The sequence below is a fragment of the Sturnus vulgaris genome, chromosome 18 (assembly GCF_052056855.1).
Source record: "Sturnus vulgaris isolate bStuVul1 chromosome 18, bStuVul1.hap1, whole genome shotgun sequence".
NCBI classification, from domain to species: Eukaryota; Metazoa; Chordata; class Aves; order Passeriformes; family Sturnidae; genus Sturnus; species Sturnus vulgaris.
This window is the reverse complement of record NC_142260.1, coordinates 817,443-833,616: the sequence shown is the minus strand read 5'-3', so window position 1 is coordinate 833,616 and position 16,174 is coordinate 817,443. Positions and strand designations below refer to the sequence as shown.

The following is a 16,174-nucleotide window of genomic DNA, read 5'->3' as shown; positions in this document are numbered from 1 at the left end:
GTTCAGTTTAAAACTCACTAAAAAGGAGTAAAAGAATAATGAAGCTTTTTCAGCCTGTCCCCACACAAACTTTAAAAAGATATATAAATGCAGAATACAGTGCAAATCTGAATTTTCATGCAGGAAATGTCATGGTTATGATTGCTTTGCTTTTTTTATAATGACACAGTGGATGGATACCATAAGGTAAATCAGGTCTTCTGTTACACATTGGCTAGGTGAAAATAAATGATGGTCAGAGATTCCTGAGCATAGATTTCTTATGCTGAATTTTTAACTGTAAGGAAGCATATGACTTCGTTTCACCTCCCTGAAATATGTGTATTTACTTGTCCTTAGTTAAATGATTATTTTAGCTTGATGAAACTTACATTTCACAGCAGTCAAAGTATTTTAATTTAGCTTAAAATGGGAAACAGAAGATAGAGAGCATACTTAGATTATGTACCTTCACAGGTCATTTGACTTAGCATCATGCAACACATTCAAGAAGCTCCTCTTATGAATCGAAATAAGACATTTTAAAATGGAAAAGAAAGCTTGCATTGAAACACCACTTAGAAAAAAAGATGAATGGTTTAATTAACACATTTAATAACACGGGCAAGAAGTGACCAGTGGGACTTTTCTGATCCCTGCTGGCATGGGAAGGGCAGCAGGGACTGTACTTACTGCTATGGTAACCACAGTTCTGTCAGCAAACGCAGTCATGACCACCTTCTGCAGAATGTTCTCCTAGGGAGGGAGAAACAGTTGGGGCTTTTCCAACAACAGCACTTGCAGGATAGACACTGAGGAGGTTTAAGGAACCACTGCCTGTTCCATGCTGTTACTGATCCTCCATTGCACAAGTGAGAAATCAGCTCCATGTGTGAGCTAAGCCAGAGCCTGGTCACTCCTGCAATTCCCTTCCCACTGCTCCATCCTGCAATTCCAAATCACTGCTCCATCCTGCAATTCCAAATCCACTGCTCCATCCTGCCATCCCATCCCCACTGCTCCATCCTGCAATTCCAAATCCACTGCTCCATCCTGCCATCCCATCCCCACTGCTCCATCCTGCAATTCCCTTCCCACTGCTCCCTCCTGCAATTCCAAATCCATTGCTCCATCCTGCAATTCCCTTCCCACTGCTCCATCCTGCCATGCCATCCCCACTGCTCCATCCTGCAATTCCAAATCCACTGCTCCATCCTGCCATGCCATCCCCACTGCTCCATCCTGCAATTCCAAATCCACTGCTCCATCCTGCAGTTCCATCCCCACTGCTCCCTCCTGCCATTCCCACTGCTCCCTCCTGCCATGCCATCCCCACTGCCTCTGGGGCTCAGCAGACACCAGAGCTGTGCTCTGGCCCCAAGCCCCTGCTATCCTGGCCTCAGTTTCACAGTGAGGAAACCCAAGGTGCTGCCAGGCTGCCCGTGCTGGCACGTCCTTCACCCCACGGCAAGGCCAGGAATGTTCCAGCACAATGGGGACATCTAACACCAAGGGGTGGCAGGGACAAGCAGGGGACTGTGCTGTACCTGGCATATTTAACAGTGGAGGTGATATTTAAGGTGGCCTTAGCAATACATAGCTCTCACTCATCAAGTACTCATCCTTTGCTATTTGGGAGACTCTGTCACTCGTTGCATTCCAAACTGGAAGTGTCAGAGCACAGATTCCTTCCTTTGCTATTAGCTGCTCTTTACAGAAGTATTTCAAAGGAGGGACTCTACCCTCAAGGCATCAAAATTCAAAATGTGTTTTAACTGGGCTGCATGCACTACAGTTCCCTCACTGCAGCTCAAACACTAACATTGTACTGAACTAAAAATGGGAGCTGTTCTAACAAACCCCTCCAATTATGTTCCTTACTTGCAGTGGAAAGAAAACCGAAATATTTCCTCTAACAGCATAACATGAAAAAATGCACTATTCTATTTGGCTAAAACCCAGTCACTGCACTATTACTGAGTGCTTAAACATCTGCCTAGAAATTCCAGGCAATTAATGCAATAATCCAGTATGCCTTTTCTTTTTATTTCCTTGACTCTACTTTCAAGCCTTCGAACTTCCTGACTCGTCCTGCCAACCATGCTGGGAAAACTTGTCACTTGCCAATTCACTCCTCACTGACCTTCCCAAGCTTTGTTTGCTTTAGAAACACCCACTGCCAATTAAAATAACATGCTTCATTTTCATAATCCAATCAGCTCTGGAATAACTGTTCAATCCTTATTAAAATGGTTTAAAAGCTCTTTAGATTTGTGACTCACACCTACCTGGGGCTTGTAAATATGTGTGCACTGAATATGGTGTGGGCATATTACAGACTAGACAGAAATGCTTTCCACCTTCTTCTTCACCCATCAGTTGTGTCCCCCTCAAGGAAAAGAGATCAGGAGCACTTCAAACTCACTGTGGCCATGTCAATCGATGCTGTGGCTTCATCCATGATGAAGATGCTCGTCTTCCTCACAAAAGCCCTTGCCAGGCAGAAGAGCTGCCTTTGGCCCTGGCTGAAGTTTTCACCCCCTTCTGTGACTATTGCATCTGGAAGTGAGACAGCAAAAGGAGTAAGGCCAGAGCAGGGCATCTGTTCAAAGCCACCTTTTGTCTCACTGTAGTCTCTGTATCTGTTAGACATCAAGGTAGCTGAGGATATTCAAGAGTGAGTTTCTCTGAAACACGTGCAGGCCAGGACACTGCACCCCCAGTCAAACCAGCATCCATCACTTCTTTACCCTAGGGCTGTAGAATTCACCATTTTAAGGGGGTTTATTGGTCTTTTTTTGGTTTTGTTAGGTGTTTGGAGGAGTGTGGTTTTGTTGGTTTTTTTTTTTCCCCTGCATGGCCAAAGGATTCACACCTTGAAGTTTTAGCTTCCTCCTTGGACATGACTATTGGAAAATACCAAATAATGTGTTCTAGGTAACACCTGACTTGTTGACAGCTTATTTGAATTCACAAGACCCAAAAAACGTCAGTGCTTCATAACAAAGACATTGAAATAAAATAATTTTACCACTGATTTGAAAAGAAAAAGGATTTTTCCCCCCCAGGTACAGTTGGTAAAGGAGTTACACAGATATAGGACATTTGCCTGCAGGCACTTTTTGTCACCTTCCACAAACTTTTACAAGCTCTTTCTTCATCAACTAATAAATAAGAGAGAAACAGGAACGTTGTGAATGCTGGAAACAATATTCCCCAAAAGAAATCCCATTACCTAGGCCCCCAGGCAGTGCCTTCACCACGTGCTTGAGCTGTGCTATTTCCAGTGCTTCCCAGAGCATGCTGTCAGTGCATTTCTTCTCAGGGTCCAAGTTAAACCTGCAGCATTCAACAACATCAGTCAGGACCTGCTGCACTGAGCTCTTCTTTTAGTGTGCTTAGAAACAAACCTGCAGACAGTCACAATCTCACACTGGAACTCTGGGCCTGATTCTGGTCTAGCAGTGGTGGAAATAAACCAAATTTCCCAGACTTTATGCCAATGTGATTGAGATGAAAATGTGACTCTCAGTTGAGCAGAAAGGGAAAAGCTTCCTATTTTGTGGATATCTTTAATGGTTTTGGAATTTATTTTGTTCTGTATAAACTAAAGAAATCTCATGCTTTACCAGGAAAAGCTGTGACTACACTCAGTTTAAATTAACATTAACAAAGGCCAAAATTCTACCCTCCCTCCCTTTAAATACAATGTCTCTTTGTTCTTCACTGCTACAGAAACGTTACCAGAATAATCAAGATTCATACTGCATTATGAAATTCAAATCTTCACTGCAATTCAGAAAATCTTGGATTTATGAACTGAATTAACATTATTTTAGCTTGCTATGGCCCAGAAGTGTCAGCAACAAATGTAAATCACACATCATATTACATTAGCATATAGGATGACAGTCAAAGATTCAATGGTGCATAATACTATTTTTATGTTTTACTCCTGCTGTATGAGTTGTGAAGGATTGATGCTGCCCTAAATGCATTTTTAATAGATTAATTAATAAAACAAAGCAATAAAATCACATCATCTTCTGATGTGAATGAATCATGGTCTATTCAGGCATGTCCTGAAGCCTGTAACCTTTTCAGTGAACTCTCATCACTTAATGTAGAAACTAAAACTGCAGGTGATGTAACTGTGCATTGACAACTGTACTGTTTCTTCCAAAGGTAAATGGCACAGACACAGGGAAGGACATTTGCTGGAAACTGGCATTTTTGGCCATTGTTTCCACTGTATCATCTTCTCAGGGAAGTAGGAAGAGAATGCAAAAAAAAAAAAAAAAAAAAAGCTAAGGTATTTGGTGGCACAGATGAAAAAAACACAGAGGCTCCAGGAAAAAATAGCCCAGTCTCCCAGTACTTCTCATCTTGTTCTTTTGCTTTCTCTCTGTCTACAGTTATTTTTCAGTCTGCATTTTTTACATCTCATATTTTAAGGCAAACAGATGAAAACAGATGTAGGAGAAAGAAGGTTTCAAGAAATGCTGGGTGGTTATGGGTATTTTACCAGTGAACTAAACTGGTTACTGGATCCTGGAGGAATAAATCTTGGCTTTGTTTCCTATGCATGGGATGTGTTCTGCCAGCAGTGTCCTGCCCAGCCTCAGTCTGCTGGGGCTGAGTTAAAAGCACAGAGGGAAGGCAGTGATCCTCCCTGTTCCAGCTGAGGACACTGCAATAGAGCAGCTTGGTATGAAAGTCATTATATAGTGCAATTATAATGTATAATTTATACTCTATGACATATAGGCAATTCCATGTTTGTTTGTTTTTTGTTAACTCTTACCGGATTGTTCCACTGAATAAAATGGGATCCTGGAGAATGATGGACAGCCTGGATCTCAGCGTCTGTAGGGGCAGCTTTGCAATGTCTATTCCATCAATGATAATCCTCCCTGCTCCAAAGAGAGAGGACAGCACACATGGCTCACTCACAGGCATCACACAGCCCTTCTTCACTAAAGAAACCTGCTCACACTAAAAGGCAAGCACAGCCTTGCTGAGACTGAGCCCAGCTGGAAATCACACAGATTATCTCCTGAATGATTAGAGACACTGCTTCATTAACTGCTACACCTCCATCAAACAACAAGGCTGGACATTACTTCAATCAGGGATTAATTACCAGGGACAACAAGCCTTTCAGAAAGCCAAATTATTGTTGAGCACCATGAAATCTCTGAGTACAACTGTCTCTGCACAGGGGCTCTGTTTGAAGCAGGCTGCACCCCGTGAGGCACAGGGACAGAGCAGGAAATATGGCAGGAAATTCCAGGGCTGCAGCCCCCAAGAGCTGAGTTTCCTGGGCCTCGTGGATCCCAGCTGGATCCGAGCACAGATCCCTCATTGCACCTGAACACCTTGCCCTCTCATGCTTTGCTCCTACTCCTGTGATTTAACAGAGCTGAAGGCTCTTGTCTGTCACTCTTGGATTTTTGCTTCTATCGAGCAGAATTTTTATTGATCTGGCTTAGGAATGGCACAGCTGTTAGGTGACAGCTGATACCAGCTTTAAACAGGGACAGAAAGGGTCCCCTCCAGATTTCAATGTCACATTTCAGAGCTGCTGCTGTGAAGGAAAAGACTACCAAAGAACCTTGAGGAGCTAAGCCTGAGTGACACACAACAGTGTTATCTTACCCTCAAAGGTGTCAACCATTCTGAAAAACGCGAGAGAGAAGGAGGATTTTCCACTGCCTGTTCGGCCGCAGATCCCAATCTGTGACACACAAAGCAGATGAGCATCAGGCCAGGAAAATGCAGGAAATGGAAAACATCTGTACTTGACACTGCAGATGAGAGGCTGGAGGAGCTGCTCTGATTCTCATCATCCTCCTCTCCCCCTCCTGACAGACCAAACTGAACCAGCCATCACAGAATGTTCACTTTTTGTCTTTTAGGGCTCTGAGCATTTAAGGATAAATCAAGGCCAGTCTTAAGGAACAATGGGAGAATGGCAATGATGGGAATAAAGACAAGAGAGCCATGTGAGAAGGATGAAAGTAGGGCTAGCACTGTAAGGGCTCACTGCTCCTTCTTTTGGCACTGTGTGCTGACAGGAGGGCACTGGGACACTGAGGGTGGTGTTTGCCTCAATAAGAATCCAAGAAGAAGAAGCCAAGCTAAGAATCCCCCAAACTCCTTTCCAGTGCACCACATTCTTTGAGAGAAAAAAAAAAAAATAATCAGCTGTAACTCAGCCATGACAACATTCTGTGGCATGTTTTAACTCTGATTTATGTGATGTGCAGAGCTTCTGAGCAGCACTGAGCCCTTTACCTTCTGTCCAGGTGAGATGTGGGCATTGACATGTTTCAGCACTGGCTTTAGGTTGCTGTCATATCGGACACTGAGGTTCTGGATTTGGATCTCCCCTCTGTCTGGCCAGTTCTGGGGAATCTGTGAGGAAGCTGTACCACAAGCACAGGGGGAAAAAAACCCCAACATTAACCCTCTTATAATAAATTAGTTGGTTCATTAGGTGATTCACTACATTTTTCATGGCAATACACTGCAAAGTCATTACAATTGCAGCAAGCTCTTTCTGCCAGAGCTGCACTTACAAAGGAGCCCTTCATAATTTTCAGCTTCTGTTTTGAGAAGGCCATTGATTCTTTTCACTGCCCCCAGCTGGATCTCCATGTCAGCCAGGTTTCGAACCATCCAGTTCAGATAGTTGGACACCTGATGGAAAGCAAACACAAACCTGAATCCCGGATTTTTAGCAGTTTGCATCATTTGACCAGCATGCAGTTTATATTCCTACACAGGAACAGCTCAGGAAAGTGGAAGTTGTGAAGGCACTGGATGGTACAACACCAACAGGGAGGCAACAATGACTAAAGGTTCCATTTCCTAACTGCACTGCACAGATACTCTGGTACTATGGAGATCTGATCTACACCAACAGAAAAGAGAGGGGGGGAACAATAAAGACAGGTGAAAAGACATAATTTTGGTAGCTTAAGTTTGGACAATCTAGAATGACATACCAGGGCATAATTACAACTGATGCACTGAAAATGTATTCTTCACAAGGCAAGACAATATAAAAAATTATGATGCAACTGGTCCACGTTTTGTTGACATATTTGAACTAACACCTCGATGAGATTTGATCTCAAAGCTGAAGAAAGCATACACTCAAATATGTCAACCATCACATGTGAACTGAAGTAAACACATGGTTTCAGTGATGTTACAGTACCCACTAGAGATGTACAGACACCTTCAATCTTCCTGTTCATCTTTGTGCCCTGAGGAATTACAAAAAAATGTTTGGGAGAGACAGAAAGGATCCTGAGATTCTTACCATAAGAGCATAGGTTAGTCCCAAGCCTACAAGTCCTGAAGTGATTTTATTATACAGGCAACTGGTAATAGAAGTGACAGCTGCTATGAGTACCACACATGCTCCAATGTACTCCTGAAGGAATATGAATAAGCTCCATCATTACAAGTCTACAAAGGATGAAAACGTTCTCATAACTTTGCATACCAAACAACAAACCCACTGCACAATTTCGAAGCACAGGCAGAAAACCCCATGGAACTCCACACAGACTCCACCTGGGAACCCATTCCTACTGCTTTTGGCAGGGCTGTGCTGGGAAAGCCAGCACAGAAACCTTAAACTTGTAATGGGGGTGGCTGAAATCATAAATCATGCAGCTGATGTTACCTGGGATGGAAGGGAAATGCTCCTGTATCCCATGGCTGGGGCTGATGAGGAACTGCTGGCAGCTCTGCTGCTGAGTTCCTACCATCCATAAGTGCTCAAACAAGCCTTTCTTGTACAGCACACACCTATTGCCTTTTCCTGCTTTAATTTAAATCTTTGGTGATTTCACCTCCCACGGACAATTCCTCGAGTAAAATTGTGTAACAGACCAGAGGACAAACTCTGTAGGAGGGAAACTGTCCTTTGTGTTTGAACTGTTTAGTGATATAAGCACTGATCACAATTAGGGACTTCAGGTGCTCTAGGCCTGAACATATAATGGGGTAATAGTATTTTATTCAAGTCATACCCAATGCCAGAACTAAATTAGCAAATTAGTTTAAATTCGCATTTAAGAGAGAGTCCAACATGGAGCTATAGAGTGTGACATGAAAAATGAATTACCATACATTGAGCACAGCTAAAAGAAGCCCATGTTACCAGAACAGCATTACTACACCTGCATTTAAAATGGTGATATAACATTCCACAACATAAAATTCCTTAATTTACTTCTTAAAGGATTTGTTTTAATAAACCATTTCTCATGCCAGGCCACTTCACTGAGCAGAAGACAGGCCACTGAATATCTTTAGTGTTCTTTAGATGACCCCAAAACAGATTTAAACTTATCTACATCCTTCTGCTCGTTAGGAGAGCTCCCAAGACACTGAAATGTTCCCAGGAAGCCACAAGGCAGAGGCTGCTGGCTCTGAGTGCCACGGGCCCACAGTGACACAGCTCAACCAGCTCTGATCACTCTTCACACACGGAGGAGCAATGTGAAAATTATTCCTGTCTTGGAAAAACAGCTGCAGGCTACGGGGGAAATTCCTCCCCCATCCAGTGCCCAGGATGGGCTGGGCTTAATTGTAAAATGCTCATTAGAGCCAGAGAGACACAGAGGGCAAAGGTACAGCTTTGAGATGAGGCTGGAAAATTGCTGGATGCCTCATCAGATGACCTGGGACAAAATCAAAACCCCCCTGGTGCATGCACAGCAATAACAATGCACTTGCCATGCGAACTTCCAGCCAGCGATTGGCTGCCGTCAGGAAAAGGGAGGCAATGTTGTTGGAATCGGTGTACTCCAGGAGCTTCTGCCGAAATCTGGCTTCATACCTGGGAAAGGAAACACGAAAAAGGGAGAAAGGCAGGGGAAAGGCAGGGGAAAGGCAGGGGAAAGGCAGGGGAAAGGCAGGGGAAAGGCAGGGGAAAGGCAGGGGAAAGGCAGGGGAAAGGCAGGGGAAAGGCAGGGGAAAGGCAGGGGAAAGGCAGGAAGGAGAAAGGACAAAAAAAAGGAGTCAGGCCTTGGGGTCTTGGAAAAATGCAATGTAAAATTCAATTTCTGGGGTATGTCACCAGACCATGATACCTGGCCTTGCACACTTCCAGGGATGGGGCATCCACAAATTCTCTGGGCAGCACGTGCCAGAGCCTCACCATCCTCACAATAAAGGATTTTTTCCTCACATCTAATCTAAACCTATCCTCTTTCAGTCTGAAGCCATTCCTCTTGTCCTGCCATTCCATGCCCTTTTGAATAGTCTCTCACCTTTCTCACAGGTTCTTTTTGGGTACTGGAAGGCCACAATTAGGTCACCCCAAAGCCTTCTCTTTTCCAGGCTGAACAAACAACTCTCAGCCTTTCCCTGTATGTGCTCCATCCTCTGATCACCTTGGTGGCCTCCTCTGGGCTCACCCCAGCAGGTCCCTGGAGCCCAGGGATGGGTGCCCAGGGATGGGTGCAGGGTCCCAGCAGGTCCCTGGAGCCCAGGGATGGGTGCCCAGGGATGGGTGCAGGGTCCCAGCAGGTCCCTGGAGCCCAGGGATGGGTGCCCAGGGATGGGTGCAGGGTCCCAGCAGGGCCCTGGAGCCCAGGGATGGGTGCAGGGTTCCAGGTGGGTCTCACCTGAGCAGAGCAGAGGGGCAGAACCCCCTCCCTGCCGTGCTGCCCACGGGGCTCTGGGTGCAGCCCAGGGTCTGGGCTGGCTGTGAGCACGTTGGGGTGCTTGCACAGCAGAATGGCTGTTCCTAAAATCAGGCATTAGTGTCACCATGCCAGAGCTAGGGAGCCCTTCCTTTCCTCAGGGCTCTGTGCCCTCAGCTCAGCACACAGACGTGGCTGTGCTGCTCCTGGGAGCAATCCAGGCACATTGAACTCGCCTGTGTCTACAGCAGGAGGGACTGTGTGGTGCAGATACCCCTCAGAGAATGTGAGGTATGCATCACGAGTCACTCATGCACGTGCAGCAGGGATGCAAAGCTACCACAGCTGCTGGACTCATGCAAAAATATCAGAATTTCTCTTCAGAAAGTGTCCCCAGATTACCAGGTCTTTAAGAATACAGACAAGTCTTTGCAGAATCCTTCACATTTACGTTTTGTTGATTGCTTAACACAAATGCTATCTGAAGTATCAAAATAAGCTCGAAATCAGGCCAGGGCATCTGCTGAAGGTGTTTTTGTAGGTGCAGCAGTAGCTGCCTTTCTGAACTCCCCCAGATTTTTCTGTACATTTCTTTCCATGTGCATTGTGAATAAATCCAGGATGGAGAGTAACCGAGGGTAAGGACGCTTCAGGAACAAATGGCACCTCCTAACAGAATGAATTCCTGTCTTAGTGTTATTTAGTGTTATTTTTAGGGATGCTCATGCTAGCAAGTCTAAACTCCACTCCTGCTAATATGTTAGGCAGCTGAAAAGCTACACAGTCCTAAAAATAACTGGGTTAGCAGCTGAGGCAGAAGGCTGGCAGACAGATGGAACACAAAACTCACTGAACACACGTGGCTGGCTGGGTCAGAGACATCACTTACTGCAGGATTTTAGAAAAAGAAGGCAACAAACAATTCTCTGACAGAGGAATTCATTTCAAAGTGATGGGAAAAATTAAAAGGGAAGCTCTGACAGACTGAAAATATTAGCTAGTGCCATTGAATATTGTTTTCTGTATCAACATCAGAAAATATACAGCCATAATGCTTCAACGATCCTCTTGATCAAGTGAAAGAATATAGGAATGAGAAAAGCAGAAATCAAAAGAAAAAAATTATTTTCCATTAAATTGAACGTGGATGTAACTACAAACTATAGAACGTGGTTGGCACTTAATGCATTAAATACTCAGTAACAGTAATTAATGGAAAACACTAGGTTTCTCTGCCACTCTTGGGTAAGCTCCCTTCAATCCAAAAGGAAGAAACTCTTAAATTGGTTATTCTTTCTTTGATCTATTTATACCCTATTAAAATGCTTTAATGCTTTGTGCATTACTTCTATTATACAATTACAATTACAGGTTAGGAGGAATAAATCAACACTCCTGTTTCAAGGATAGAAGGGTTACAGTTATAATTAACTGCCAAAATATGTAGACATCATCTGGATGAGAATCCAGTGGAAAAGTTGACAGTGTTTGATTCAGCTGGGAAAAGACAGGAATAGCCCCAGTGCAGGAAGGCAGCTGGGAAGCTCAGCAGGGATTTTATTGGTACCTCAGCTCCTAACACACCCAGAAGCCAGGCAGGCTGTCAGGTATGCCTGGGCTGCTCTCCTGGCAGCTGCTGTGCATGGCAAAACAAAACAGGCAAGGAAACACTTTTGTCTGCAGCTCGATATTTCCAAAATCAGCGTGCTCACCCACATTTTCAGCTTGACCAGGACGTGGACACAGATTAGCCAAGCTGGTGCATGTTAAATGTGCCATGGGAACTGTCCAAGCCCATCATCTGCACACCACACACGCTGGAAATTGCAGCCTCATTTAAGCTGCTTAAATCACATTTGCCCTCAAGTTCTTTTTCCAGGCTGCATGCAAGAGTCTGCACAGCAACCACAGGGCAGATGACCCAATGAGCTTTTCTTACAGTAACTCCTTTACACACAGAATGATTAAAATTCACATCCCCCCATGCTGTGAGGACTCTGGATTTTCCAGGCAGAACAGTTTAAGACATAAAATCACCTCACTTTTGAATATCTATGTTTCTTATAAAAATAACAATACCTGAAGGCTCGGATGGTGGTAAGACCTTCCACAGTCTCTGAAAAATGGGAGAGTAATGGTAGCTGAGTGCTGTCATCCAGCTGCTGCAGGTCCCTGGAGAGGGTTATGAAAAGGATTTAGTAAAAAAACAGTTTTGCTGTGCAGCTATTTTCTTGAATCAGGCCCAGGGAGTGACAAGGAAGAGCATCACAATATATGTAAAGTTCAGACAGATTGCAAAGCAGTGCTGCAGGGGAATGAATTCCCCAGGAGGACTTCTAACATTTAACTAGCTGGAGTTCTGAATGGGTCCTTTCCCTTCTCTGCCTTCCCTCCTTGCTCCTAGATTCCTTTTTCTTGTACTCAATTTTTTTATTGATTTAAACACCATTCTGTCTCTGTACTGAATATCAATTTAATGGAATGCTGCAAATAGGAGCTCAAGTTAAGCAGCAAAGTGCACCCCCAGATAACAGCACAACTTCCCACTGAGCCAAAAGTATCTCAGACACTCAGTAAATGAGTCTGCACTCATTATTAGGTTGCATTTCTCAATGTCTCATTTAGTTCTCATATCAGTAAGAGCACATGTAGGGTGAAATCTATTTAGTCTCAATTTCTTCCAGCAGGCAGTAAATTGGTTGCAGACTCCCTCTCGATCTGTGCATATATGAGGGGATATTTTTGCATTGCTGCAAACAAGAGGGAAACTCTATCATCTTAGAAGGACTAAGGTCTCAGACACAATTAAAATTTTCATATTTTTAAAAACTAGAAGGCACCCAGAACAGGAGAAGAGGCTCGTGCACATTGGATCCTCACCATGGTACCACCATGGTTATAGTGCATTCTGCAGCCTCCTTGACTTAACGTGGAAATTCCACTTTCACCTGGACAGGCAGAATTCCGTTTCCCTGTCCTGTCACCACATTTTCATGGATGTAGCCAGCACACAGCCCTTGGGGCAGGACAGAATCCAGCTGGGCTTTTTGGTGAACTCCAAAAACCTTTGATCATGCACAAAAGCCCTTGCTCACACCTCCTGCAATTCTGCACTGCAGAAATATTTTCCATTGCCAGAAGGGTCTGGGCTCCCCTGCACTGCAATTCTGAACTGCAGGGAATATTTTTTTCCATTGCCAGAAGGGTCTGGGCTCCCCTGCACTGCAATTCTGAACTGCAGGAATATTTTTTTTCCATTGCCAGAAGGGTCTGGGCTCCCCTGCACTGCAATTCTGAACTGCAGGGAATTTTTTTTTTCCATTGCCAGAAGGGTCTGGGCTCTTTCTTACCGGGATGCAACTCGGAAATACTTCTGGATGAAGTAGCACATGATTGCCAGGGGGAGCAGGGCAATGAGGAACATGGGGGTGACATAGGAGATCACAGCAAGGGCAGACACACACAGCAAGGTGGAACGGCTCAAGCACTCCAGGGTAGCTGGGATGTGCTGCACAGGGAAGAAAAAAAAGCACACAGTCCTCCACAGCATGCCAAGGATAAAACATCACTTCATTTTCCTTTCTCCTGCTCGCTCAAACGTTTTATTCCTTGTGTAATTAAAGCAGACAGGTCTGCTCTTGAATTCACCACTGGGGGCATCTGAAGGGATTTCTGAGGAGGTGCTTCACATCTGCATTATGGAGCACAGTCCTCGTGTCAAATGATCACACATGTGATGCCGTGGACGATTTTAGCATCTGAATAAATCCTATGAACCGGCAGTGCAGGCTGGGGTAAGTAATGGTAATTTGAATTTTAGTCATTTCTATTCTGAGCAACAGCACTTGCTTTTTCCTCATTTCATTTCCTCAAATGAATGTGTTTACCCACTTACAAAAAAAGTAGACACTCTTTAATTTGGGGATATCACGACTGATCTTATTTTGCTTCCCTTTTCAATACAGGACATTTTAGCAAAAAAAAAAAAGTTTTTTTCATTGGGCATGTAAGATGAGGAACTCATTCAGAACCGAGGAAATCATGATGGAAACTGATACAGTCAAAAATACAGTTCATCTGTGAGCTCCACCTAGGTAAATCTGTAATAAATGATACTCCATTTGTTTAGATTAAGACAGGATAAGAGAGCTTGAAAAGATTTAATCAGTACCTGGTCAATGGTATTGCAGTCAGCTGAAAATCTGTTCAATATACTTCCCAGAGGTGTTGTTTCAAAAAACCTAAAATGGTGCAAGGAATGGCAAAGTTGACAACACTGATATTAGAACTGATTCATGTTGTTATTTTGTCCTACCTAAGCTAGGTGCTATATCACAGAACAATTTAATAAATTGACAGCCATAGTAAAATTTCTCATTTTCCCCAGTACTTATGGCTTTCCAGTTCAATGGAAATGCCTTGAATTTACAATCACTGAGAACCCTCCAACTGCAAGCACGTCCTCAGCTCCCTCTGCTGCCTAAGCCACGGACATCACATGATTACACTTGGAAAAAATCCTCTCAGATTTTAATTTGAGGCCACTTCAATTCATGAAAAATTCAAAAGAAGCTAAATTGCAAAGTCTTACATCTTTCTAGGAACAGAACATTGTAACAAGAACAACTACTGTTGGAATAATATATTAAAAGACATTTAGATATGTAAAGCAGACTGCAGTATTGTTCTGCAACTATTAGCTGTTCCATAACTCATGTGGAACCTGAAGTCTAATTTTAAGCTGGAAAAAAAAACAAACCTAAAAAAAAGTCGGAGGTTTTTTCATGGATGCGATTTTTCCATGATTTCTGGGTCAAATATATTTAGCTTAAAAATAAGAAGGTTTTTTTCCTAGAGCTGCAGGTTTGAATCAAGATACACTTTTCCTTTCTTGCATGGGGAAAAAAAAAAAAACAACAAATGGAGGACATCCAAGGCCTTTGCTGGAACAAAGCACATCCCAGTGTACCCTAATGATGCCTGTAATGACACTTGTCTCAGCTAATTACCTTTCCCAGACTTGCACAATCACTGCCTGACACTAAATATTTCCAGTGATTAATATGATGGAGCACGCAATGAATTATCTGTACCACATATTGATCAATAATTGTGTTTTCTCCCTAATTAAAAACTGCAAAGAGAAATTAAATATGCGAGGAAGTAAATCTGTGAAGTCACAGTCGGGCAGGAGAGGAATTTGATTTGTGTCCAGGAACTCAAGCAGCCTGGGGACCATTTTCAAAAAACTACTCAGAAACTTGGCACCTGGTGATTTTTTACTGATATCTTAAAAAAATCTGCAATGCAAAATCATTTCCTAGTAAAAACTGCACTTAGGAGACTCCCTCGAAATAAAGAAGACAAAATGACTGTAATAAAATTGCTATTGCAATCAAAGGAATACCTCATTGGAGCCAAAATAATTTTGTTTAGTAAAGAAGAGTGCAGCTTTTTGGTGACTTTCAAGCCAGTCCACTCCACTGCTATTGATGTGACAAGACATAATACGATGCCAAGGCAGCAAAGAATGCTGAAAACTTTTGAATATTGAGAATGGTCAAATTCCTAAGAAACAAAGAACATCACAGTTATTCACTTTAAATTATGTTTAAAAATTATTGCAATCACACAAGCACAAGAGTGAAAAAATGTGAGAGTATATCCTTGTTGCTCCCTAAATTAAACTGTCCATGATTTTCACCCATCTTAAATCATAATTTATTATCCTTTGGAGAGAGAAGTGTTTGCATGAATGTAAGTGATAAATCAGAAATTTAAAGTCACAGAAGACCATCAAAAGCCCAGGTTGCTGTGAGAATGCAACAGAGCAGAGAAAACAAAAAAAGAACTCTGATATCAAAATTACTTTCGAAATCCAGGCTTAGGTATATCAGCTTGGTGACTAAAACACAATAAATGTAGCAAAAGAAGAACAACACACCAAACCTAACTTCATTTTACTGCACTGTGTACTCAAAAAATGCACTGAGCTTCAACCCACTCTGGAGTGGCTCTTGGCTAGAGAAGCAGCAGGCTGCACACAGATCTTGGAGCAGAGGCTGGCAGTGGAGAACAGCCCCAGTTTATTCCCAGGAGGAAGGTGAGCAGGGCAGTGCCTACCATGCACTGGGAGCAGTTTTTTGTCTCGGGCTCTGTCCTGACAGAGATGACGTGCTCAGTCCAGAGTGCCAGGCAGTAATCGATGGCCACCATGACCGTGTGCTTCAGCAGCTGGGACAGCAGCAGCAGGGGCAGCAGCAGGATCCCTGCTGCACTCAGGTACTTGCCACAGGCTCTCCAGGGCATCTTGGCTCGCTGATGCAGCACTGAAGACAGGTTGTCTTCATCATCACTCTCTGTTACTTCTTCTGCAAGGTGCAAGAACAAAGGACAGCCCTGCTGGCACACACAGCAAAGGGACTGGCAAGGGGCAGCCACAAAGCAGGTCTTACCATCCAGGACAAAGGGTGGCCTTAAAGTCAAAATATCTGCTCAGGCCTGCATGTATTAACCTGCTACACTTC

At 43.6% G+C, this 16,174-nt stretch overlaps 1 protein-coding gene across 2 annotated transcripts in view; it reads right to left on the bottom strand.

The window, feature by feature from the left end:
- ABCC8 (ATP binding cassette subfamily C member 8) overlaps nt 1-16,174 on the bottom strand; it is a 70,115-nt gene that overhangs the window by 2,317 nt on the left and 51,624 nt on the right. Inside the window, exons 25-38 of one of the 2 annotated variants that reach the window (XM_014876351.2) lie at nt 15,771-16,018; nt 15,055-15,215; nt 13,819-13,888; nt 12,998-13,155; nt 11,727-11,819; nt 8,737-8,839; nt 7,310-7,423; nt 6,561-6,681; nt 6,277-6,407; nt 5,638-5,716; nt 4,784-4,892; nt 3,215-3,318; nt 2,405-2,538; nt 673-735 (exon numbers count right to left, since the gene is read on the bottom strand). In XM_014876351.2, the coding sequence (XP_014731837.1) occupies nt 673-735; nt 2,405-2,538; nt 3,215-3,318; nt 4,784-4,892; nt 5,638-5,716; nt 6,277-6,407; nt 6,561-6,681; nt 7,310-7,423; nt 8,737-8,839; nt 11,727-11,819; nt 12,998-13,155; nt 13,819-13,888; nt 15,055-15,215; nt 15,771-16,018 (1,688 nt within the window). Of the gene's footprint in view, nt 1-672; nt 736-2,404; nt 2,539-3,214; nt 3,319-4,783; nt 4,893-5,637; nt 5,717-6,276; nt 6,408-6,560; nt 6,682-7,204; nt 7,254-7,309; nt 7,424-8,736; nt 8,840-11,726; nt 11,820-12,997; nt 13,156-13,818; nt 13,889-15,054; nt 15,216-15,770; nt 16,019-16,174 lie in introns of those variants that run through there. The other variant, XR_015807574.1, reaches the window with a different exon arrangement.